Below are 24,958 nucleotides of genomic sequence, written 5' to 3' on the forward strand. Positions count from 1 at the left end.
ATACACATAAAATCACATATATAATAAAAAGAAATAGCAAAAAGGACAAATCTGTATAACTCTAGAGTCACATTTCAACTTCAATCTTGTAGTCACAAGCTGTCATTTAACCTTGGGCGTATACACCCTAAGCCCCATCCTCTAAGGCAGCATTGCCCCCGTGCCTCTAGGGTGGGTGGGATGTCTCAGGAGTCAGGGCCTGCTCTTTGGCCTTGTAGAATAGCAGACGACCTTGAGCTAAACAGCAGGAGGTTGCTCTGGCGTCTGGATGTTCAGGCACGTGTTGGTGGATTTCAAGGAGGTCAGATGGTCAGCAGCACCAGGAAGTCTCTTATAGCCTGAAAAATCATTTCTCACACAAAAGGGACATTCTGGGTATGGAACAAGGACAAGGGACAGTCTAGCCAGCACCAGTCTCCAAGGGTAGTTTAATTTTAGGGTCCTGTATATTCTCTCTACCTGTCCTGAGCTTTGGAGACAATATAAACAGTGGATCTTCAATTCCTGACTTACCTTAAAACTGCTCTCTGATCTAATTACCTAGGACACTTGAAACCTCGGGAAGGTCCCTATTCTAGGCTGTTTTCTCCTAGTTATTTCTTATTTACTCTAAGTCTTATTATTTCTCTGGCTCAAAACCTAAGGTCCCTTGTACGCTTTTAAGTCTCTCGGCTGCTTGATTGCACTCATATCTTAAGAGTCCATCTGTGTATTTAGCCTGGTAAATCCTTTGCTTTCTGGGGAGTATAGTTCTCCCTTCTTGTGTGCGCCATTGTCTATTTTAGGCCCCAAACCTGGGAGGCTCCTATATCAAGCCACTTGATCTGTCCGGTTATTGCCTCAGGCTGGAGTCTCCTCCCTTGGTGTCCTGAGCAACAAATATTTACAGCTTCTGGTTTCATCAGGGTTTTCCTCTCTTGGCATATAGCCTTGCGGGCATGGGATGTGGCAAAAGCATACCTGCTTGTTGACCCCAGGTTCCAAGGTTGCTCTCTGCACCGATGATCTCAGTCCAGATGACATGTGTCCACCACAGTAGCGCTGGCTTGTCTCTGACCAGCATGGAGAAAACTGCTCCCATCTGTAAAGCAGGTTACCTTGGCTCCTGGCTGAAGTCAGTCTTCTATCCGTTGAATTCTTGTCAGCTAGTTGCAGCCCAGGAAGTGTTGTATCTGGATGTCCATCCTAGGGGGTATCCCCTCAACCAGACAGGGGATAGGAGCAGCCTAGGATGACCATAAATGAATGGGATACCCAGCCCATCTCTTAGTCCACCATTTTCGGGTAGTCCATGAGTACGTTTTGACCCATTGGCCTGGAGGAAGCCCCTGTGTTTCTTCACACAGAGCTGTTATCTTCGCCACTTGGGGTGTTTTTCGAGGCCTGGGATTTTCTGGCCCTGGCTTCTATTTGTTAGGGCCCTCTTGGACCCTGAAGCTGGCTCCTTTACTTGCAATGCGCACACTGGTCTTTTTCAAAGAGTTTTATCTCTCTTTGATTGGAGTCCCTTTTTTCTGCTTTCTGTAAATTCTTTCCTGTCACCTTTCTCTTTCTTCACCTCTCTCTAGTCTCCTCTATTCCTCTCTATTCCTCTGGACTCACAGCAACTTATCTCTATTCTTCTCTACTCTTTTCTTCTAGACTTACACTAAACCTTCTCTATTCCTCTTCTCTATTCCTTTCTTTTAAATCTTCTCTCACTTGCTATTACCATCAATAATTTTAATATGTAGTATACTTCCTAAATCTTTCAATGACTTATCTTGTAGTCTCTGTAGCCTCTGGAGCCTTGTCTACACTGACAGAATGTCTCTATGAGCTAGTCTAGAAAGGCTGTGGGTAACTTATCTGATCTCTGCTTAACCTCATGTGTCCTGATCAAAATTAGTGGGGTCTCATGTAACCCTCTCTCTCAAGATCTATCAGAGGGATCTGGCGTGGGCCTTTGGGTGTCCCTTACCTTCTGTCACATGAAGGTCTCAGTCACATCTGGTCCGAATTGACCTGCTGCTGACCACGTCCTGATCAATTGATGGGGTCCCCATGTCTGAGGCTTCACTTCTGAAGACCAGAACCTACAAGGGTCTTGTGGAGAAAAGGCTTTTACCTTATTTATTGCTTTGAACTCTGTGTAGACTGATGCATTTGTGAGGCTGCATGACTGCTGTTCACATCACACTAGAGACCATAACCTAATTCAGTCTGCAAACAGTACCTTGTCCACAGGTGTAATGTGAGCTCACCTCTGAAGCTCTAAGAAAGAAACCAAATCAGAATGAATAGCCTTATCTATAGCATTTCACAGTAAGGACTATTAAGATGTTGAAGGTTCACACAGTATTAACAATTTTTAAAAGGCAACTTGAGTTACATTTGACACTTATTTGAATTTAACTTTTAACAAAATAGAAACTTTGGTAGAAGTGATATACAACAAGAACAACAAAGTAAACATTTTTATGTCTAACAAGTCTTCACCACTTCTTCAATTTTATCTTGTCAAAACTCTCATCTTTGAACCAAATCTTAATGAAAATCTCATATAAATAATGAAATTGACTCAAACAGTAATGGCTAGAAAATTTATCAAAACTGAAATATATATATATATATATATATATATATATATATATATATATATATATTTTTTTTTTTTTCCTGACTCAGGACAGCCTGTAACTTTTAAGCTGTAATTTTAGAAAAAAAGCACTCCTTTACTTATTAAACTGGGAAAAATCATTATCAACTTTCTTTTTCTGCTGGTGCCCTTCTCCTGGCCACAGAGCAGGGCGAATTATCAGTTTTTCTTGTGTAAATCAAGACAGCCTCATAAGTAAGTTTTAAACTAAATTAAGTAAGCAGTTTTAACCAGTTCTTGTCTCTCTTTTAAAAAAAAAAATAATTAACTCTCAGGTGAACAATCTTGCTGTGGCTGTTTGTCTAGCTGCCCTGACTCCACTGCCAGGTTTTTTTTTCTTTTTTTATCACCTGGGTTCTCATCTATCTTCATAGGCGGCAGGTGGAAAACGCCGATTTGTTGCACTAGTGACCTCAAGGTACCCAGTACAGCCAGGAATACCAAACTAGGTAGCTGTTGCACGCTGTTGCTGTGCTGGGGAACCACGAGTTGTCGCCCGCCAAGTGCGGGCTGGGTGAGGGCACCCTCCATGTTCTGTTACCTGAAGCATACCCTACATGCGGCAGGCGGGCTGTAGGAACACGAACCACGAGCACGAACCGAGGTAGCTGCCCCTATTAAAGGACCTGTCCGCCTTTCTGCAGCTGTATTCTTGTACCGGCGGCTTCATTCCTCTCTCTGCCGCCAATCATGTTACCTATTTTTTTTATTATTAGATATTTTATTTACACTTCAGATGCCATCCCCTTTCCCCATTCCCCACCCCCCCTTAGAAAACCCCTATCCCATGCCCCCTTTTCCTTTTTGCATTTATACATTTTTTTTTTAATAATGTTAATCATAAGCGTTATAAGTTTGGAATTGTTCAATCAGAGGTGTAACCCACTGACCGACCTAGATATAACAACTATCTTTGACTGGTGGAGATACATGAATATCTGCCTCCCTGTCTCCCCCCTCTTTCTCTCTTTCATCACCTAGCTTCTCCTATCCTTCTTCTCCTCCTCTTCTTACTCCTTTTCTTCCTCTCAGTACTCCTCCTACCTTAGCTCCTCCTACACATCACCCTTCCTGTTAAAATAAAACTTTTCTCTCAAAATACAATTAGAGCATAATTATGCCAATTTGTACCAGTGAGGTACAAGATAGTCTTAATACCCAGTCCATCATTTTGTTGACTAACCAGCACCTCTGTCATCTATCCTAAAACATTTAGTTCTGAACCTGGCTTTAGGATGAATGTCAGCTGCCGACCATCCACTCAAATCTTTTCTCTTACGGTAAATAGCTATAAGTTTTCAACCCCGTCAGAAATCCAGAATGACTGAGTTAACTATAATTGTGGGAAGCACAAATCATAGCTTCTAAAACTTAGCCAATTTATAGAGACCTCTGAACACCTGAAAAGCCCCTATACTACCGAACGTTGGAGCATCAAATCTTCAGCCTTCTGGCCCAGAATCATCTGACAGACCTTGGTGATGCAGGATTATTAAGGACTGATTACTCTGTCTAGGCAGATATAATTAGTTGACTATTCTGCATGTGTGTCCTTTTGTGGACAGTAATTTGTCTGTAGATGGAGAGAGGCAATTCTTGCCTAGTGGCTGTTACCACACAACTGGAGTAACTCCAAGGATGCTCAATTTCTTCTTAGAATCCACGACAGGAAGCTGTCAGGAGCAGACAGGTCTCTAATCAATATGAACATTAATATATAAATATTTGTAGCAACAGTTCTATGGACTTCTGATGTTTTGAAAACCAACTATCCATGTAAGGTAACCTGGACTGTTTTCTGTTAACTCCTCTCAGCTATTTCTAAGTAAAATATGGAAAGCACCCTAACAATAAACTAAAAATATGAATTTGCTATAGTCCCTTAACTCATAGGTTAACCGTCCCAAATCAGTTAAAAAAGTTAAAAAAGGGCTGGGTCTAGGCCCTGTATTCCTAAAGGTGTTATACAGGCACAATGCCCATGAGCATATCAATATTCATCTCACTTTTATATTAATAAGAGGCTCGTACCAATGAAAACCTTAAATTTGAGATCAAAGTAAATTTTGTACCATTTAAGAATTTATAACTTCATCTTGATAATAATTATACAGATTTCTACCAGTAGGTTATGGCTATGCAGTAAGTCCTAGCTAATCCCCCCTGTTCCAACAAAACCACTACTTGTCCCTAGAAAGACAGACCATTATTAACCACATTAGTCCCCAAGCTCAGGGAATAGGGGCGCTGACTCTTCTTTAACTTCTTCAAGCTGATTAAGGGCATTGAGATTTTAGAAGAGGGGTGGGGGGGAGAGTTAGTTGATAAGCCTCTGATGCTGTGTCTTCACTGAATCCAGATGGAATTCCAGGACATCAGAGGTTTGGGCAGGTCTGCTCAGTATGCTTGATGAGTAGATACACCAAGGCTGTGTATTCTGCAATATACAATTCTCAGAACAAGTTTTAGTATCAAGAAAAAAAAAATTTCCCACCCCCAGGGGCCTGACATTTTTTTTTTAAAGATGTTGGTTCTGAAGACTTTTTTTTTCCCCGCTTCTTAAAATTGGTTGTAGTATTTACATTTCAGATTTTATCCCCTTAGCCTACTTCCTCCCACCACCCAGAAACCTATCCCATCCCCCTCCTCATGCTTCTGTGAGGCAGTGACCACACCTACCCCCCTCACTATCCCCTCCCCGCCCTCACATCCCCCCCCCACTGTGTGTTCATTCATTTATTTTTCATTCATTTTTTTTATGGGACCAAGAAACTCCTCTCCCACCTATGTCCGACGGGGCCATCCTCCCCTACATATACCTCTGGAGTCTTGGGTCCCTCCCTATGTGTTCCCAGGCTGGTGGTTTAGACCCTGGGTGGCTCTGGTTGTTTGGTATTGTTGCTTTCCACCTGGGGTCAATAACCCTTTCTGCTCCTTCAGTCCTCTCACTAAGTTCTCCATTGGGAAACCGCTGATCATATCAGTGGTTAATTATGAACATTGTCCTCTGAGTGTTTTAGTCTTTGGCTGACCTCTAAGGAGACAGCTATATCATGTTCCTCCCATTATGCACTTCCAGCCATCCACAACAGTGTTTATCTTAGGTGGCTGTACATGGGGTGAATACCCAGGTGGAAAGGTCTCCTGATGGGCCCTCCTTCAGTTTCTGTTCCATGTTTTGTTTCCCTATTTGCTCCCTTGAGCATTTTTATTTCTCGTTCTAAGTAGAACTGAGGCATCCCCTCTTGGTCGTCCTTCTTCATGAGCTTCATGTGGTCTGTGGGTTGAGTCTTCGCTAATCCAAGCTTTTGGACTAACATCCGTGGAGATATGTTTGTGTAACTATCTTCTTTTGGGGTTTTTGGAAGATTACTTTCTTGCTTTTTCTAGGTTGTAGTTTCCCTCCTTGTGTTGGAGTTTTCCACCAATTATTCTTTGAAGTGCTGGATTTGTGTTGAGATACTGTGTAAATTTGGATTTATCATGGAATATTTTGGTTTCTCCATCAATAATGATTGAGAGTTTTGCTGGGTATAGTAGTCTGGGCTGGCATTTGTGTTCTCTTAGGGTCTGTATGATATCAGTCCAGGATCTTCTGGCTTTTATGGTCTCTGGTGAGAAGTCTGGTGTAATTCTTATAGGTCTGCCTTTATATGTTACTTTGCCTTTTTCCCTTACTGCTTTTAGTATTTTTTCTTTGTTTTGTACATTTGATGTTTTGACTATTATATGGCGGGAAGTATTTCTTTTCTGGTCTAAACTATTTGGAGTTCTGTAAGCTTCTTGTATATTTATGGACATCTCTTTCTTTAGGTTAGGGAAGTTTTCCTCTATAATTTTGTTGAGGATATTTACTGGTCCTTTTAGTTGGGAGTCTTCCCCCTCATCTATACCTATTATCCTTAGGTTTGGCCTTCTCATTGTGTCTTGGATTTCTTGTATATTTTGGGTTAGTAGCTTTTTGTATTTTGCATTTTCTTTGACAGTTGTGTCAATGTTTTCCATGGTATTTTCTGCACATGAGATTCTCTCTTCCATCTCTTGTATTCTGTTGGTGATACTTGTGTCTATGACTCCTGATCTTTTTAGGTTTTCTATCTCTAGGGTATTGTCCCTTTGTGATTTCTTTATTGTTTCTACTTCCATTTTTCGATCCTGCATGGTTCTGTTTAATTCCTTTTCCCGTTTGGTTGCATTTTCTTGCAATTCCTTAAGGGATTTTTGTGTTTCCTCTTTAAGGGTTTCTATCTGTCTACCAGTGCTCTCCTTAAGTTCTTTGAGAGTGTTATTTATGTCTTTCTTAAAGCCCTCTATCATCATCATGAGAAGTGATTTTAATTCTGATTCCTGCTTTTCTGGTGTGATGGGGTGTTCAGGGCTTGCTCTGATGGGGGAGCTGGGTTCTGATGATGCCATGTAACTTTGGTTTCTGTTGCTTACATTCTTGCTCTTGCCTTTTGCCATCTGGTTAACTCTAGTGCTGCCTGTACTTGCTGTCTCTGACTGAAGCCTGGTTTTCTAGTTATCTAGCTTGTGTCTGATCTCCTAGGGGTCCAGATGTCTCTGTGATCTTTTCCAGCTGCACTGATTACAGTGGTACCTCTAGGATGCCTCAGGATATGGTGCCTCCAAGGTAGTAGTCCAGCTAGGTGTCTGCTGTTCTGGGTGCAGTGTCTCCTCTAGAATATCTCAGGATATGTTGTCTGACGCTGTGAGTTCATTTGTTCCTCTGTGGCTCTGGATTGAGTGGACCTTCCAGTATGTCTCAGGTGGAATCCGGGGTCCACACAACAGCAGACCTGGCAGAGGTCTGATCTAGGCCTCAGATCTGAGAACTAGTTTCTAAGACACTGTCCAAGTTAGAGCGCCTGGGATCCCTGCTTCCTCTGGGTTCTTGGAGGTTGGGGACAGAGCTGCCACACAAGATCTGCTTAGTGCTCTGGCCCAGATCGGAAGGAACCAGTGTTCCCGGCCAGGAGTAACTTCCTGGGTCCTATTGGTTCCCAGTTACTCCCTGTTTAGGGCGGGCCCTGCTGTCTGCTTACCTAGGACACTGCCTGAGTTTGAGTGCCTGGGATCCCTGCTTCCTCTGGGTTCTTGGATGTTGGGGGCAGAGCTGCCACCCAAGATGTGATCAGTGCTCTGGCCCAGACATGTTACCTATTTTTAACTCAAGATGTTTAACACAGTAGATCAACAGCTAACACACAGATGATTTGCCAAGAAAAGACACACACATATAAAAAAAACAACACAAATAGCTCACCCCTCTCACGGGTGGTACATAAAACACAGATAGCTCACCCCTGCCATGGGTGGCACAACAACAACAAAAAAACACAGATAGCTTACCCCTGCCATGGGTGGCACAACAACAACAACAACAACAACAAAAACACAGATAGCTCACCCCTGCCATGGGTGGCACAAACAAATAACACAGATAGCTCACCCCCACACGCTCATCAATCACTCGCAGCCACTCTGCCGCCCACACCTCAATTTATCATTGGTGGGAGGCTGGGAACTCGTCTCGCCTTTCAGACCGCAGCGGGCAGAAGACCTGCATGTACTCTGGCTTCCGTACCTGGGCAGCTCAAGCACAACTGCTGGAGTGGTGGGGGCTTCACCGGCAGAAGAGGGGTCACCACCACCCATTGGGGTTGCCACTCTGACCAGCCCGATCCCCAGGCGAGTGGCCATGGTGCTCTGCTCTGCTCAGCTGCTCTGCCATACAGCGATGGCAAAGAAGGGTTGCAGAAAGACTGTCTCATTGTTACACACAGGATACAAGCAGAATAGACACACAAAAAGACCAATTAAGATCCGTCATAACGTGAGTGCCAACACCACTCTAGAAAAAGAAACCAGACGGCTGGGAGTGCGTCCCCTCTACCAAGAGGACCACCATCCTCCCCGGCACCCAAACGGGAATCCCAGGTGTCCCTGTGACCCCAAACTCTCCTCCCAGGACATCTCCTGGGGTGCAGCGGCGACTATCCTTGGCACATCTGCCAGTCACCCGTTTGTCTCTACCTGAGACAGAAACGGTTTGCTGTCTTTTACAAGACAGAAACGACTGCCAAACCAAACCAAACCAAACCACAAGTGCACTTTTCAGAAACCAGAACAGAACAGCTCAGACGAACAGACACAAGACAAGAAGAGAAGAACCACGGTGTTCCCTCACCTCCCAGTTGGGGTTCTTGCAGAGTAGGGTGGTCACAAATCCCGGACGAGCCCCCACATGAAGACCCCCAAATTAGGGAGACCCTTACTCAAGCCTCGGGATATCGTGGCCACCCAAGAACTCTCGCAAGACACTGTACCTGGATGCAAATGGCAGAGGTTTATTAGAGAAATAGGCCAGCGGTCAAACCCCAAGCTCTCTCGCAAGAGCAAGCAAGGTTTGGCCCTGAGTGATGGGTACCGGGGTCTTTTAAAGAGCAAAACCACAAACCAGGGGAGTGGGGAGGGGGTAAGAGGTTGCCAAGGATACATAACATGAGAATAGTGATACATTCCAAAGAAACCCACCCTAAAAGGTTAATGGCCATGGAAATTACCCAGTACAATCATTTTCTCAAAAATGTGGTTTCACCAAGTCACTACCCTACCTTGTCATTTATCAACTATTTATTCTCACTAGCTGTAAAGCCACAGTCCTGTCATTGTGTTTTTACCACCTGAATGACTTTCACTCCTTACAGCCAGTTTCTGGAACTGGCCTGGCTTGTTTCAGAGAAAATTTTCCATGTCCCTAAAAGAACTTGAAAGGCATCTATATATGTATATATTCTATAAAAATGATTTTTATAATTTTTCATTCTTCAAGAACTGTTCTGTCTAGATAGCCAAAATGGCTTGAGTCAGGGCCAACCTCCCTGCGGTGCTGTGTATGTGTTTATTGTGTTTTTTTCCCCCTTTATAAGCTGGTCCTTATATGTTCAAGGTCCAGTCTTAGCTCCTGAGTCTAGGCTTCAATCCTGATCAATCAGTCTTGGGGTATGCGTTCAATAAACTATTCTTGCTTAACTGAGACTGGAGTCTGAGTGGCTTGTGTGAAGATCCCTGAACCTTAGCACATAATCTGAGTACTCCCCAGGTAATGGCTCTCGTTCTCACAATCTACAAGGCAAAGAAGACGGCATTTCTCCCTACAGTTGCACTCTGTCTTTGTCTGTATGACCTACTAGTGAACTGAAGCCCAGTCGGCTAGCTGAGCATTAAGATATGGAATTTGAAGTTCACTTTATGGTTATTTTAGTAACCTGAAATCATTTGTTAGTTTTGCCCAAGTTTCTAAATCCATAACCAACCTTTGTATTGTCTGTGCACAAGCTACAGCTCTCATCTTAAAGGAAAAAAAAAAAAAAAAAGAAAAAAAGAAAGACAGTTTATTCTGGAGCCACCCTGAATGGCCATGGGAACATAGATATTGGTTACCCTCAGTTCTATGTTCTCAGATACAGTTTCATCAAGTTTTCAAAATCATTTTACAGAACACAGAAAGGCATAAATCAAGGCAAGTCCAAAATGCTTTCATTGGTGGGTACATTAGAGAGGCCCAAGATGCTACTTGGTTGTTAGTAATTAATGGGCTGCTAAGTTAATAGACTCCAACAGGCTTTTATCTATTAGTTACAAGACGTTTTGACATAGAGTTGAGTGGATTATTAAAAAATACTCCCACAAAATACCTATGTAAACCTCACGACTTACCCTCTCTGATCCTTCTGAAAATTCATTATTGCAATTGTGACATTGGTAAGTCAGGCTAACTCCATGACAGGCTTCAGATGGGCAGTTCCGGGGACCAGGCCTAAGAACCCAGGGCAGCTAGTCAGAAAGTGCCCTGCCCTCAGAATTGTCCTCCTGCCCTCGCAGTTTCCAGCCCTCACAACCCAGTACAGTTTCAGAATTGTCCTTAAAAGATAGAGCAAGATAAGGCCACCCACCCCAGGATTCCTCAGCAATAGTTTCCAGTCACCACACTAAGATAATGCTTCTGGAATGCTTAGAGCTAGATGCCCATCTACCCTAGAATTTCCCTCATGTGCTTTAAATCAGGCCTGCGAACATACATGATTGTCTATCTTGGTAATCCCAAGCATCCTAGGAGATCCCAGCATGCTGGACTTCTGCAGAATAAAACACTCTTTGTGTTTACATACTATTTGAGTCTGGGGTATCATTCTTTGGTGAATCCTGGGCTCTTACAACGTCCAACTCATCAAAACAGTTTTAAAAATTAAGAGCAAACTGCCCAAGTCTGTACGGAAATCATCCAAACTTCCCAAATTGTACAAACTTCCCAAACCAAAAGGCTTACAGGTATTGGGGAGATGATCCTACGGGAACTGACAACCTTTTTGTATTGCCACACAATGTTGTCATCTCCAAAATTAATATCGGAGAATCTCAGTTTGTTTTTTTAAACCCCCCCACACGCTCATGTTTACAAAAGACTACTTTTGTGGGTGGGCCAGGCTGGAATCCTTTGAGGCGGTTCCTGAAATTCTGGCATCATCTCAGAGAAAAGACGTTGAGACAGTTTTCGTCCCAGAAACCGGGAGAACCAGCTATGTGCCACGCAAGGCAGGCAGAGTGAGCTACGTGCGACAGCGCACCTGCACCTTAAAGCCATCGCTGAATTCACCAAGAGGAATGTCGCACCAGGAAACCCGAGGGGGAGTACAGAGCGCAAGCGCGCGATGGGGAGGCGGGGTAGGCGCCTGCGCTAAGTTCCGGAGGTGGAACAGAGCGCCTGCGCCAAGTTCAGCAGCCAGACCAGCGGAGTCTGCGCGTTCCTGGGGATGCCGAAAGAGGCGCGCGGGAGTTCCTAGAAAGGGAGGACGCCTGCGCACAGCCTTGGAGGCGGGGGGCGGCGCGGGGCGGGGCGCCCGGAATTAGTGGCTTGACTGGGGCACTTAGTGGCCTTCAGATTTCGACTCAGGTGTGAACCAGTGGAGCGACGTAGAGATGGAGGTGAGCCGGGCGGCGTCTGGTACCGATGGTGTACGGGATCGGAGAGGCTCGTTTGAAGCTGGAAGGAGGAGCCAAGATGAGCCACCTCAGCCCGGGATGAACGGGCTTCCGAAACACTCTTACTGGCTGGATATCTGGCTCTTCATCCTTTTCGACCTGGTGTTGTTCATCTTCGTGTACCTCTTGCCCTGGTGAGTATCTTGAGTGCAGAGTTGAAGTGCTCAGAAGGCTGGCGGCTGCTTCAGTCTCCTCGGGGAGGGAGAGGCGGCAGCTAGGAGATGGCAGAGTTGGGAGGAAGAGCGAAAATGGATTTCCCTGGCACCCCAGTGGCAAGAGGAGTGTGGAGGAAACGTGACTTTCCACTTTTGCTATGTCTAGAGTTTCACCACCACAAAGGAGCTGCTTCAGTTTTAGAAACTGAATTAGATAATAATTAGATCTATCCTAAATAATAAAAAATAATACAAATTATTAAAAGCCAATAAAAATAAAGTAAGTATCGTAAATAATAAAAAATAGAGCAGGACAGGTTAAATGTGATTATATCTAAAGTGATTTGAGCGTGCTTAAAATGTTTAGCCCAAAGCAAGCCCTGCAAAACTTGTCCAAAACTTATGCAAATACGCTTATTATCTCCCAGAGTAACCCCATTCAGACATCTGTCAAAGAATGGAGTATCTTGGGTTTCTTTGGCTCTCATTTTTTCGGTTTTGGGGCAAATTAGAAGGCAGAGAATGAGGGGGGATAATATGGTGAAAAGATAAGAATGTTTTGATTAAAAACTTGTTAAGCCATTTTGGTAGAGATAGATATTTCAAGAACAGTGATTTATTACTTAGTTACTTTTAATGTTCTCATTTTCCCCTCTGGGTAGAAAATCCACAACTTAATAATGTAGGCCTGTTCTTTTCCCTTATCAACAGTGTAACGTATGTAGGGATAGGCAGACTGGCAATATCGATGTTCAGTTTCTTATTAAATGTCAAAATAAGCAGATGAAGGAAACACGTGTTTGGTTTTTACAGACTGGTTTGCTGAGAGTCAACAACGGATTTCTGGAGTGAATCCTGAAAACTACTATAGACTTCTGGACTGAAGAGGCCTTCCAGCAGCTGAATTCCAGACTTCTAACCTTTCCTTCAGCCCTTGACCTCCCTAAAGTAGTACCATATGTTTAAAACCTATTTTGTTTTAAATGATTGAATATGATTGTAGCTAAATGATATATAATATATATATTTTTAATAATGCCTTTAACTTAAGTACTTAAGGGAAATTTCTGTATTTACTCATCCCGCAGGTATTGGACCCCTCACTATTACCCAGGCATGGGTGTGGACACAACAGTGAACATCAGCAAAAAAAAATGTTACCTTTGTGAAGCTTACTTTCTCAAATATTGCTGTTTTAAAGCTATGCTATTATAAAATAGCTATCTAAGGTTGAATAGGTAGCATTTACTCCGAAAGATCATAGTCCCAAAGCAGCTACTAGAAATATTTTGGAAGCTGTTCTTTTTCATCTTAAGACCTGGGTAATTAGAAAAACTTTTTTACTATTGGTGTAGTGCAGTTCAGTATATGAGAACTGCCTAAAATATGCAGAGGGGGTGTTCTCTCTTATAATTCACAATATTTGGTTAGTGGCTAACAGCTGTCTAAAGATACTGCTGCATTTGCTTGGATAATTTTGTGCAAAATGTAACTGAGGTATGTGTGGATTAGAACACAGGGCACTGAGTTTGCCACACTCTGGGACCTGATTTGTACTGCTTACTAATTTTCTCTAATAAATGTTTGATTACTGAATTTAGTTTCACTGTGTCAGATTCTCTGGTGGTAGTGGAGAGGCCAATAGCTTGCTATTAGGTCACACATGTACTTTATTCTCTTGAGCCCCAAGAAAATACCACAGCTGCCAGATACTCTGGACATTTCTAGGATGGAGACCTTAGTATGATGGTGAGTTTTGGGGTCACTTTGGGCTAAGGGATCCATGACAGATCATAAAACATTCCTGAGTCTGTCTCTGAGCTTCAAGAAAAGCTAATATGCTGGGAAAATAGTAAAAGAACCCTTCCTGGTGTGAGACCAGTCATCCCCCCTTTTAGAACCTGGATGAAAAGAGAAGGCAGTTCTCTCTGCTGGAACAACTATTTGTGTGGATACCATCCTGAGATGACTGAAGGCTGTGCTGACATAGTCTGGCCTCAGAACAAGACAGTAGCATAGGATCTTTAGGCCAAGTTGGATTCAGAGCACAGTTGTGGTCTAAACAGGCCTGTTCTGACCTTTGAGTTAACCAAAATGGGCCCCAGCTCGAACTGTTCTGAGTGCCTTGACATTGACCCACTGCCTTACTGCCTCTGAAGTGTACTTCTCCCCTTAAAATAGCCCCCTTGAAAGTGTTTCTCTTTACTGTCATGCCCACTGTAGCTGTACAGCTGTATTTAATAAACTCTACTCCAGCCCTTTTCATTACTGTCCCCCTGTTGCCCGGGATACCCGTCTCTCAGTTGTTTCCAGCCATGGCATCTGCGTGGATATCAGTACTTAATAGATCTGAGTTCTCATCTCTGGCCAGTCCTAAGGTTTGGATTAGAACTCAAGCTTCCCTAGGCTTCATACCTAGATAGATGAGATTTCTGAGGCTCAGGTAAGACAGTTTCTTGCAATAATCCTCTATATAGTGCTCGTTCCAAAGAACTCAAGTATATTTAATACATAGCTGTAATTGCCACATAGGAACAACATGAAGGCCCCAACTCCTATAGATAATTGAGAGGTTTTTGGTTTTTTGGTTTTTTTGGGGTTTTTTTGTAAACTATGATGCTTGCACTTTAGAAATTACTAGAAATATATAAATGGGACTTGGAGGCAAGCTGCAAATTTGTTCCCATCAAAGACAGCAAGAATTAATCTGGTAAGTTCCTTGGTAAATTCACTTGGTTTCTAAACATGAAGTAGCTTCTGATAGTTGCATTTGAATTGGCTTAGGGTTTGGAAGAACTTTTTAGGGAGACATTAATCTTGAGTTATAGGACGTAAAGAGCTCCAGACACTGGGCACTAAACACAAGATATGCTTGGAAGTCAGTGGCCATATAAAGCCTAGGCATTGGGCCAAATATTTTCTATAAGGCTTCTTAGTCAAGAATGGATTTTGCCTTTGCTTTTACATTTTATTTTGTTTTCTGAGACAGGGTCTTACTGTGTGGCCCTGTACATAGCTGTGCAGACCAGGTTGGCCTTGAACTCAGAACGATCCACCTGCTTCTGCCTCCTAAGTGCTAGGAGTAAAGGTGCCTAGCTGGTTTTCTTTTTCTTAATAATTTGAAGTGATTAGAAAACAATAATTTCATATTACATGAAAATCACATATAATCTAGATTTGATGTTGGTAAACTTTTATTGAAAAACAGCCCTGCACACCCATTACAACTTGTTTATGGTTGTTTTCAACCCAAACGCTGTGCTCCAGAGATTTACTGTCCACAGTCTAAATCACTGACATCTTGCTCTCTATAGAACAGCTGCCAGGAGCTGTGGTTTTGACTTTGGGATGTAAATATTAGGAACATCCTAGGCTAACATTTGTGAGCTTTAATTTTTTTTCTTGTTTTTTTAATGTTTCCCATAAACTGAGTAATGTGGGGAAGAGGACACTTCATAAATGCAAAGAAAAGACGACCAGCTATACTGCTTAAAATTGAGTTTCTCTCTTTTTTTTTTGAGCCAAAAGAAATAGATTTCACATGAAAATATAATATTCTGAAGATAACTATTTCAAACATGATTACATTATTTAAGAAGTTACAAAGTTAATAACACAGAAACATTGGTTAAAAATAGGCACCAGAAAAGAAATACATACAATTAATTAGCCATATGTACTGAATCTATTCTGTGTTGAATCAACAAATGATCAGTTTCTATTTCAGTCATTCTTTCTTACATAATGCAGAGGGTTTTAACTGAGTAGTGTATCAATTAAAAGGAAAAATGACATTTCTGTTTGCAAACTCAGCTGAGTTGAAAAGGTACATCTATGAAACTGCTGTAAAATACAGAAATTAGTTTTGTGTTTCAAATAATACATTCCCAACAGGGAATATAGACCAAATAGGATTTTTTTTTTAAAACTTAAAAATCTTTTAAAAACTATTAAAAATAACAAGATCTTTTCTAGTATTTTACAATGTTAAAAAAGCAAGAATTACAAACACTGACATTTCAAATACAATTTTACAAAGTTTACATTATTTACAAACTCTCCATACTAAAAGCTGTTAAAAACAATCTTTAAGGATAAATTTTAATTTTATATTCAAGTGTTCCTTAAGAGAACACAAAGTAATGATCACCAATTATGTTGGAAGAGAACAAAAACAGGGTTTGACTAAGAATTGACAACACTTTTATAAGCAATGTACAGCTTAGCTAAAAGTACTTTTTCTTAAATGAATGTTGGGTTTTGGTTTTAACAATTTGTGGGACTCGTCAAGCTACGAGTTTTAAAAGTAATGATTATGAGCTTTACCCATCCAGAGGGATAATAAAGACAACTAATTTTGTAGTTCTCAATTCTCTGGAGTAGTCATTATGAAACTAGTCTAAAACTAGTTAGTTTTTCAGCCTGTTACAAAATAAAATAAAAATAAGGCAATTCAGCTTACTTTCAAAATAATGAAGAAAAAAAAAAGTCATTAAATAAACTCCACTCCATGATGGTAGTAAAGATAAAATCACTAAGTGAAAAAAAATTTTTTTTCACTTAATGAAAAATTTTTTTCATTAAGATTAAACCTTTATATAAAAGCAGAAATTTAACCTGGAAGCCTCAATAATAATAAAAAAAAAAGCACTGACAATCTAACAGTCTTGAAGTGATCAAAGCAGCAGTGACCATCCCAGTAAGAGGCCCAATGTTAACTTGTAACATGGGTTATTAGCAGCCTAAAGTAAATCAAGCCAACGGGAAGACCTTTCACATTTCATATAAACCTAGAAAACAACTTAATAAGAAATACTACCATATTTTTAACTTACATGACTGAAATATTTTTGGCTACAAGTTTTAAAGGCTAATTATGTTAAATAGATATTCTGAAAAGTTCTAGGAACAAAGTAAATTTCATATGACCTTGAGATTATTAAAAACTTTTCATTAAGGCAAATGCTTTCCAGATGATAGCATAACAAACCCATGGGTATTTTTAAGACACTTGAAGGATCACATGTACTAGACTATCCCAGAAGTCAAAAGCATGTGGATATAGCCATCTGTTGGTTACCCACTAGAAAGTGCTCTGTAAAAGCAAATACTGCTTTCCTATACACGTTGTATTTCTTCATTAGTGAAATACACCAGTCTACATATGAACATTGGTAGTATAATAGTTACACATCTACCAACCAAATAGTAGGGGACACGGTGCTTACTTAACTGTTACATACAGCAAATTCATTATATACTTCCTTACTTTTCAAGGCACACCAAGACCACTCAAAGGAAATTTGTAAAATATTTAGTAAGTTGATAATAAAACATATGTTAACATGATTAGTAATTTTCAAAATACCAGCTTTTATTTTATATATCATTAGATTGTATCAGTTGGTATTTTTAATGGCTGGTTCATTTATCTTACAATGCATGCCAGGGTTTTTATCTTTGTTCAGAAGGATAGTTGAAGAAAGACGGCCATTATGTAATGGATCCCTCCACTTGCTCAGTCTGAGGTAGTGAATTCTCACTACAATGGCCACTGTTCTCTGGAAAACAGAGCTTAGGTCTTTGATGGTATTTCAATCTGTATGTATCAGTCATGCAACTATCAACTGAGAAATAGGTAGTTAATGAAATTGTCTCATTTGGACACACAGAACTGGAGTCTTGATCTTGTTGGCAAAAGATATCAATTAGTGCTTTTGAGTTTGCCTGAAAATCATTAGTTGAACTGGATGGGTAGCTGTTGGCAGCGTGTTGCTTCACTTGAATTGTTTCTTTATCTCTTTCCTGGGTCATATACAAACTTCCTTCTAAACTTAGTCCTGAGGCTGTACTCAAGCTGTGCTTTGGAAGACTGGAGGAATTAGTGTTAAATGCCTCAGTAACCCTGACATCAGGGTTAAATCCAGCTCTCTCCAACCTTGGCGCACTGGTCATAGAGTATTTCTTTGGTGGCAAAGGGGGTGGTGAACGGAGGCAGTGGAGTTTTGGCACCTGACAACTGTCAGTACTGCAGGCAGGCAGAAATGTAAGTTCTCTGGATAGAGAGTTCTCAGAGTAACCCTGTTCTGGCATGTTTTGCTGTGGCCAAAACATGAGGGGTCCAGTTTCTGGCTTTAGCCCAGCAGTCCTCACAGATGAAGACAGTGAAGATGGTGAGGCTGTTTCCTTACTGTCGACTCTCTTCCCAGCCACAAAACTCTCGTCAAGGTGAAATGGCAAACCTGTTCTCTCAGAGTTTTCTATATTATGCCACTCGGAACACTTGCTCCTATGTGGTTTTTCTACTTTCTGTTCATTTGTCTGGTAGACATGCTCTCTTGCAAGTGTTTGTGGGCTGGCTGAAGGAAACAACCTGTTATTGGTTTCACCAATCTGTGACCTGAAATTTAAAAATAAAATAAAAAATAATGTCAAATAACCACAGAGGGAAACTAAGAATTTGTCTTGTAGTTTGACTTTCCCAACTTATGGTTTACATTTTTACAGTACAGCAGTAGAAATGGGGACTACTTTGTAGCTGTTAATATTTTCAGTTCTCTCTGATCCTGATCTATATGCCAGAATAGTACATATATGCCTGCCAGAAACATCCATCACTTCAAGAATCAGTATCTTCTTTGTATGATGGGCAGTGGTAGCGGCAAGAGACTGAACCCAGGGCCTGTGCATGCTGATCACATGCTTTACAATGTCCCTATATATCCAGTCCCCCAAATCACATTCCTAATAATTAGAAATGTGATCTTAAAAACCCATTTCAAATTAAAAATGCTGAAATCACATTTATTTATGATAAAATATACAATTTAAGGGAAGTGTTATAAGCAAATAATTCAATAGCTTACAACATTTCCTACCAAGATTACAATGTTTATAGACAGCAGAGATACTTAAATTCTAATGTATAATGTGAGATAGTGTAGTCAAGACTTAATCAAGACTGTCTTGAGGTAGTAAGTAATTTTAAAGAGAAACAATGAAATTATTTTTCTCTATAGTAAAGTGACTTTTCCTGAGTTATATGGAATTGAAACAGCAGCAATGGCATGGCTCAGCAGACACAACTATGATGAAATCCCAGCTCCACTGCTTCTCATGTCACTATGGAAACTACAAATTATTTTTTATAAATACATTAGACCCTCCTTATCAAGGGTTTTAGTTAACCAATGTCAGCTGCAGTGTGAATCACTAAGTGAGAACTTCCTGCAATCATCAGTTCAGTTTTCAACTGTATGGACCTGAGTAGCACTCCCTTTAGGATATCTGAGTCCTGCCCGCTCACCCACAGGCTATTATTACACAGGCTGCTGTTGTGTCCTATCCCGTGCTTGTGCTTACCTAGTCCACAGTGACTGATGATGTCAACTCTGGCAGGCCAAAAAGGAAGTGCTTTAAAAAGTTCCCTTAAGTTCTAGACTTAGGGAAATTGCAAAAATAAGAACCCGAGACCATGAAGAAGAAAAATTAAAGTCGTGCTGGTTTTGTTTACACCTCAAACTGCAAAAGTGAATGTTAGTTAAGGTGGAAAAGGCATGAGGCATCTGTAGGTAAGTATAAGGAAAAGCTAAGGATACCAGCACTTCTGTATGTATGCTTGCTACATATGAGAGTATAATAAAACAATCAAGTACTGTACCAAACGCTTTGCAGGCATTCTGCCCTTAGGTCTACATGCTATGAAATCATCCCAATAAAATAAACATTGTAATGCTTTAGATGAAAATACACATCTATTCCCTTCTGCTAGAGTTCCCATCATATATAAATTTAGAAACTGAAATTTTCCTATTTCTAAATATCTATGATTACCTTTTTATCAAATGGCTTTTTATTTGCACATGTGATTCTGGGTGAAGCTCATGAGATTTATCATCTGCTTCCAAGTCCTGGGGTTCTCTTCTAAAGCCTGGGGGAAGCAGAGAAGGAAAACAAAATTATTTAAATGACCTTATTATACACCCTATTCCACTCATGTTTACATCTATGTATGCCATCTACAAATATATAATTCTTTTGCAAGTAAAAAACAATTTTTTCCATGCAAGACTATTTGTTCTGAGGGTATCATCAATCCCAGAACAATTTTGTTGTTCTGGGTCATGTGCACCTCCCCACGGCATGATCATTACTGAGAAAATGTTACAATGGAAAAATCTTGCATCTGAAGACCTGGTAACTTTAAACAGGCCTCTTAACCATTTACAACAGATTCCCTTATGAGATGAGATAAGAATCCATTTTACCTACCTCACAGGACTATTAAGTGACATCAATTGAGTTAAATAATTGGACTATTATAATAGCACAGAAGATAACTTCTATTTATCAAGGCATGTGTACCACTCTTATTATGAAATTACTATCTTTGTTTAGAAACAGACTTGGCAAGGCTACTTGACTTGCCAGATTAATTAGATAGCAAATTCGAAACCAGATCTGTATGATTCGGGCCTGTGCTTTTTCTCTCCAATGCTGTGTAGAAGTGAGGCCTTCTACACAATAGGTAAGTGCTCTACCACTGACCTATGCCCACGTCATGTCCACCTTCACCATGATTCATACTGTGTCCTGTGTGAGTTAACTTACCCTCAATTCTAACAATGACAGATACAAGGTTTTTTGAATGTTAAAGGCTTATGAAAAATAACTTTACAATCCAACTTATTCCTAAGTAACACTGTAAATTTAAAATCCTAAATCACATTTTTCCTTTTTAAAAAAACATTTAGTACCTAGAAGCCAATATTGTACCATACAAAAGGTAGCTACCAAAGAAGATCTAGTTTGCCCCCAAAGAACTATGGTTGAACAAGTCCACTTCTCCCACATCCTAACTTTTCTTTTCCACCGCCTCTACTGGGTGGTGGGTTAGAGGAGAGGTTGAACCCTTACTAAAAGTAGGTTGCAAAAAAATTATGCCTACATTGAATTTTATATTGCAGTTATATTTGGAGAAACTATCACATATGTGTGTAGGGTCAAAGAAGTGCTGGCTATTTTTAGAACAAACAAATTCTGACATTTTCGAACTGCTATCTGTGTGAACCAAGATTTTCTTTATATATGAAAAGACCATTATCACGACAGTCCGAACACAAACCACTAAGAGTGTAACTCGGCATTTCAGCCTCTCACTCCTTTCACTGTTTGTTCTTGAAGCAACGTTGCCTTTATTCTTCTTTCTAGAGCTTGGTTTTCTGCCCCAAGGAAGTCTTGTTTATGTCAGCATGTATTAGATTTTTCTCTAAGTTAATAAATATTTAAAAATTTTCTTTCTTTACCACCAGCATAGGAAATGCTGATACAATCTTCAGAAACAAAATCCCATTGCAGATCAATCCTTTTCTAAGGGTATAAAGATGTTCTGAAATAGAACATTTCCCACCTTTCCTTTGAAATGTTGACTGCCAACTCCAGTTAACTGCCAATAGTGTTCTTCTTCTTCTTCTTTTTTAAATGACAGCCTTAAGTATTGTGTAAAACCAATTCCCCTTTCAAACTTGAGAAGCAGGTTGTGGGACATTAGGAGACTTAACCAATGCTAGCTTATCTAGGGTTAGCTGAAAGCCATCTCTCAGCTTGCATCTGAACGTACTATTAACATACAAGCCCCTAGTCACCTGTCACGCGGATGAAACAAAGCCATGTTTAAATAGCAGATGACATGATTGATCATTTATTTATTCTGCCTGCCTGCCTGCCTGCCTGCCTGCCTGCCTGCCTGCCTGCCTGCCTGCCTGCCTGCCTGCCTGCCTGCCTACCTGCCTATCTACCTACCTACCTACCTACCTACCTACCTACCTACCTACCTATCTATCTATCTATCTATCTATCTATCTATCTATCTATCTATCTATCTATCTATCGGTGGGGCTCAGGCAGGCCTAGAATTCATGATCTTCCTGCCACTGCCTCCTCAACATAGCCCACCAGTGCATACCACATAACAATATTTTTTAACAAGTTAATGCCAAAGAAAAATACCTAGATACTTAGAGTTACCAATTCACTGTACAATTCAAATTTTTTGTTTCCTTTTGTACTTTAGTTGACATTTTAATCACCCATTTTATGTTTCCCTTTATTCTCCTGGTTCTAATTTATCTGAACATCATTTCTATAAATTGAAGCCTACAAAAAAAAAAAAAAAACAAAAGAAAAAAGATGTTTATAAATTGAATTACTTTAACTTAGGTGCCCTTTTAATCCCTAAATAGATCATTTTGGTAGATTAAAAACAAACAAACCGAATCTTTCAAAATTCAACTCGAAACTACAGTAGATTAAGATAACTGTTACTCTAAAGAAAAAAAATCAGTATGATCAGAAAGTTAAATTTTGGAAATGACTTAAAACTATAGATTAGCATGATTTAATCATTTCCCATTGATTAAAAATTCATTTCACTACATATAAGTATACATACCCAAAATAATAATACAAATATAATTTGTAAACATATAATAAACATTTTTAAAGACAAAAATTAATTACTTTAAAACCCCATTCTTTCCTTGTACTAATTATTCACATACATGCAGCAGGAGGCAGCAGAGGGCTTATAAACATGTTTGAGAATTTAATATCACTGTGGCAGGCATTCAACCCACTGGTTTGACTTTAGAATTCCAACTAACTTAAAAATAGATGTGTTATTTTTCTCTGCTGCTGACATAGACATCCACATGTCTTGCAGGGACTTTTGGCTCCATGTTCTTTGTAAACCTGATAGTCCAATTTTAACACCTGGCACAGTAGAAACCTCAATACTAAGGCAAACAGCTTTAACTAAGGTTAATTTTGATTCTGTAAAAAGTCCATAACACAATATTCAAGAAGTTGAAATATATGCCTTATCTGAAAACATGATTCATGTTCAGAACAGATTCATGGAGAAATACAACTCAAATTAGCCTAGAAAGTGCAATCTTCACTCATTATTGTACTGAGATTTAAATATATAATGATAATTAAAGTTTTCAACTTACAGAATTATTTCAACTTATAATTACAAATGCAAAATTTCAAGAACAGGAATCTAATCACTGACTTAATTTATGAATAAAACAAATTATTTCAGAAATATTATAAAATAAGATATAAAAAAGATATAGAGATAACTTAGTATATAGTAATCTGTGCTGTATGATACCTAAATTTTGTGATGTTATAAACTACAGTGACAGGAACCAGTAACTTCCTCTTTTTACTGGGATTACATTAAAAAAAACCATATTTGTTATAAATCAATTCCAATAGTACAAGTTTAGTTTTTAAAAATGCACACATTATATTTCAAAAAGTTCAGAATTTTCTTTTTAAGAATTATTTATTTATTTAATATATATGAGAACACTGTCACTGTCTCCAGACACAACAGAAGACGGGATTAGATCCCATTACAGATGGTTGTGAGCCACCATGTGGTTGCTGGGAATTGAACTCAGGATCTCTGGAAGAGCAGTCAGTGCTCTTAAGTGCTGAGCCATCTCTTCAGCTCCCAGAAAAAAAAATTTAAAAACTAAAAGTGATACAAAGATTATCCAAACACCCCCCCCCCCCAATAATCAAACACTAAATCCCCCCTCCTTTAGACATTTGAAAGTAAGTTCTATACATTATGGTCTTTTTACTTCTAAATAACTGAATGCTGCTCCTACGGTACCACTATTTCCAACACTACTTTTTCACTTAACTAATGACTTGTTGCAAACCCATGCTGGTACTTTTAAGTTCTGTTTGGTCTGTAGCCTCTCTCTGGTTTCTACTCTGCCTCTTCAGGTACTGAGAGTCCAGACCTTTCAGCAGTTGCTCTTCCGTCTGCCTGTGACTCTCACTCTTACTCTCACCCAGCTTCTTTGCTTCTGTCTATTCTTGTTTTGCCACTTAAAATTTTACTGAATAATCTATCCAAACATAAGGTAGTCAATCCTATATTTGATGGTTACAAAACACAAATTTTTCCTTATTTCTAAACTTCATTCTTCACTGAATAATAAAGCGCATTTATCAAGGCGATGTGTTCAATAAATTAAAAATTAACATAGTATCCCTTCTTCCAGTCACCCTTTATTTTCCCATTTTGGTAAGTGGTGCATCTAGTTATGCATAAACATGGCTTCCTTCCTTTTCTCTATTATGTATGCCTACCCACTTAAGGCATCTTTCTGGACACTGGTACTGCCTTAGTTCATGACCATATATTTGTCTTTTAGGTTAAGACAAAAGTCAAATAATTTTCTCAATGCTCAAAATTCACCTCTACCCAGCTACCAAAGAAAGCACAGCTGCACCATGATTTATGTTCTGTTAATTCTTTTTGCAATCATCTCATGACTGCCATATCTATACCATTCCAGCTTTACATATATCAAATGTGTAATTCATGTATGATTATTTCTTTTTGACAGCATGATTTTAATGTATTTCTTTGTATTTGAAAGAATTTAAAATCCCACTAGAAATCTATTTTAAAAGAGAAGCTAAGAATTTCAAATACCACTACGGCAACTTCAAGAATACCTTTGCATTTGCAGGACTCACCACATGGAGTTAAGGCTACATAGTATCTCTAGTAATACAAAGTTAAGGCCCTCTACTGGTCTTGGTGGGCACCCAGGCATGTGGCAGACCTTGACAGAAACACACAGGCAAAATAAAAAATAAACTAAATAAGAAGAAGAGGAAGAGGAAGAGGAAGAGGAGAGGAAGGCAGGGCAGGGCAGGGCGGAAGGAAGGAAGGAAGGAAGGAAGGAAGGAAGGAAAAGAAAGAGAGAAAGAGAAAAAGAAAGAAAATGAACTACCACAGGTTTCGGCGATTGCCCTTTGGATATGTACTAAAAAAAATGATAGGGAAGACATCAACATACACTTGCAAATCAATGTTCATAGTAACTGTTTACAATAGCTAAAGTGTAGCAACAACTCAAATGTCCACCAAGAGAGGAATGGATTAGCTATAAGAAAATGAAATCCTTATGAAATGAAAGCAGCAATGGAATTCTATCATGGATAGTGGAAAGTCTGGGAAGACGCAACCCTACAGAAGAAAGAACTGCAGGTAACTATGGAATATTGAGAGCAGGAGAAATAGTCT

At 39.9% G+C, this 24,958-nt stretch overlaps 2 protein-coding genes across 5 annotated transcripts in view; one reads left to right on the forward strand and one right to left on the reverse strand.

Moving 5' to 3' along the window:
- Nucleotides 1–11,473: 11,473 nt before the first annotated feature.
- Arln (allregulin) lies at nt 11,474–13,434 on the forward strand. The gene is made up of 2 exons (XM_034499454.2): nt 11,474–11,817; nt 12,652–13,434. Coding segments are annotated over exons 1-2 (198 nt in total). The 5' UTR covers nt 11,474–11,620; the 3' UTR covers nt 12,653–13,434.
- Nucleotides 13,435–15,010: 1,576 nt separating this feature from the next.
- Nucleotides 15,011–24,958, reverse strand: part of Usp53 (ubiquitin specific peptidase 53) — a 54,231-nt gene continuing 44,283 nt past the window's right edge. For all 4 annotated transcript variants that reach the window (XM_034500257.2, XM_034500259.2, XM_076933207.1 and 1 more), the window contains 2 exons: nt 19,672–19,768; nt 15,011–18,238 (listed from right to left, as the gene is read on the reverse strand). In XM_034500257.2, the coding sequence (XP_034356148.1) occupies nt 17,332–18,238; nt 19,672–19,768 (1,004 nt within the window). In that variant the 3' untranslated portion in view covers nt 15,011–17,331. The remainder of the gene's footprint in view (nt 18,239–19,671; nt 19,769–24,958) is intronic.

The sequence above is a fragment of the Arvicanthis niloticus genome, chromosome 4 (genome assembly GCF_011762505.2).
Source record: "Arvicanthis niloticus isolate mArvNil1 chromosome 4, mArvNil1.pat.X, whole genome shotgun sequence".
Taxonomy (NCBI): Eukaryota; Metazoa; Chordata; class Mammalia; order Rodentia; family Muridae; genus Arvicanthis; species Arvicanthis niloticus.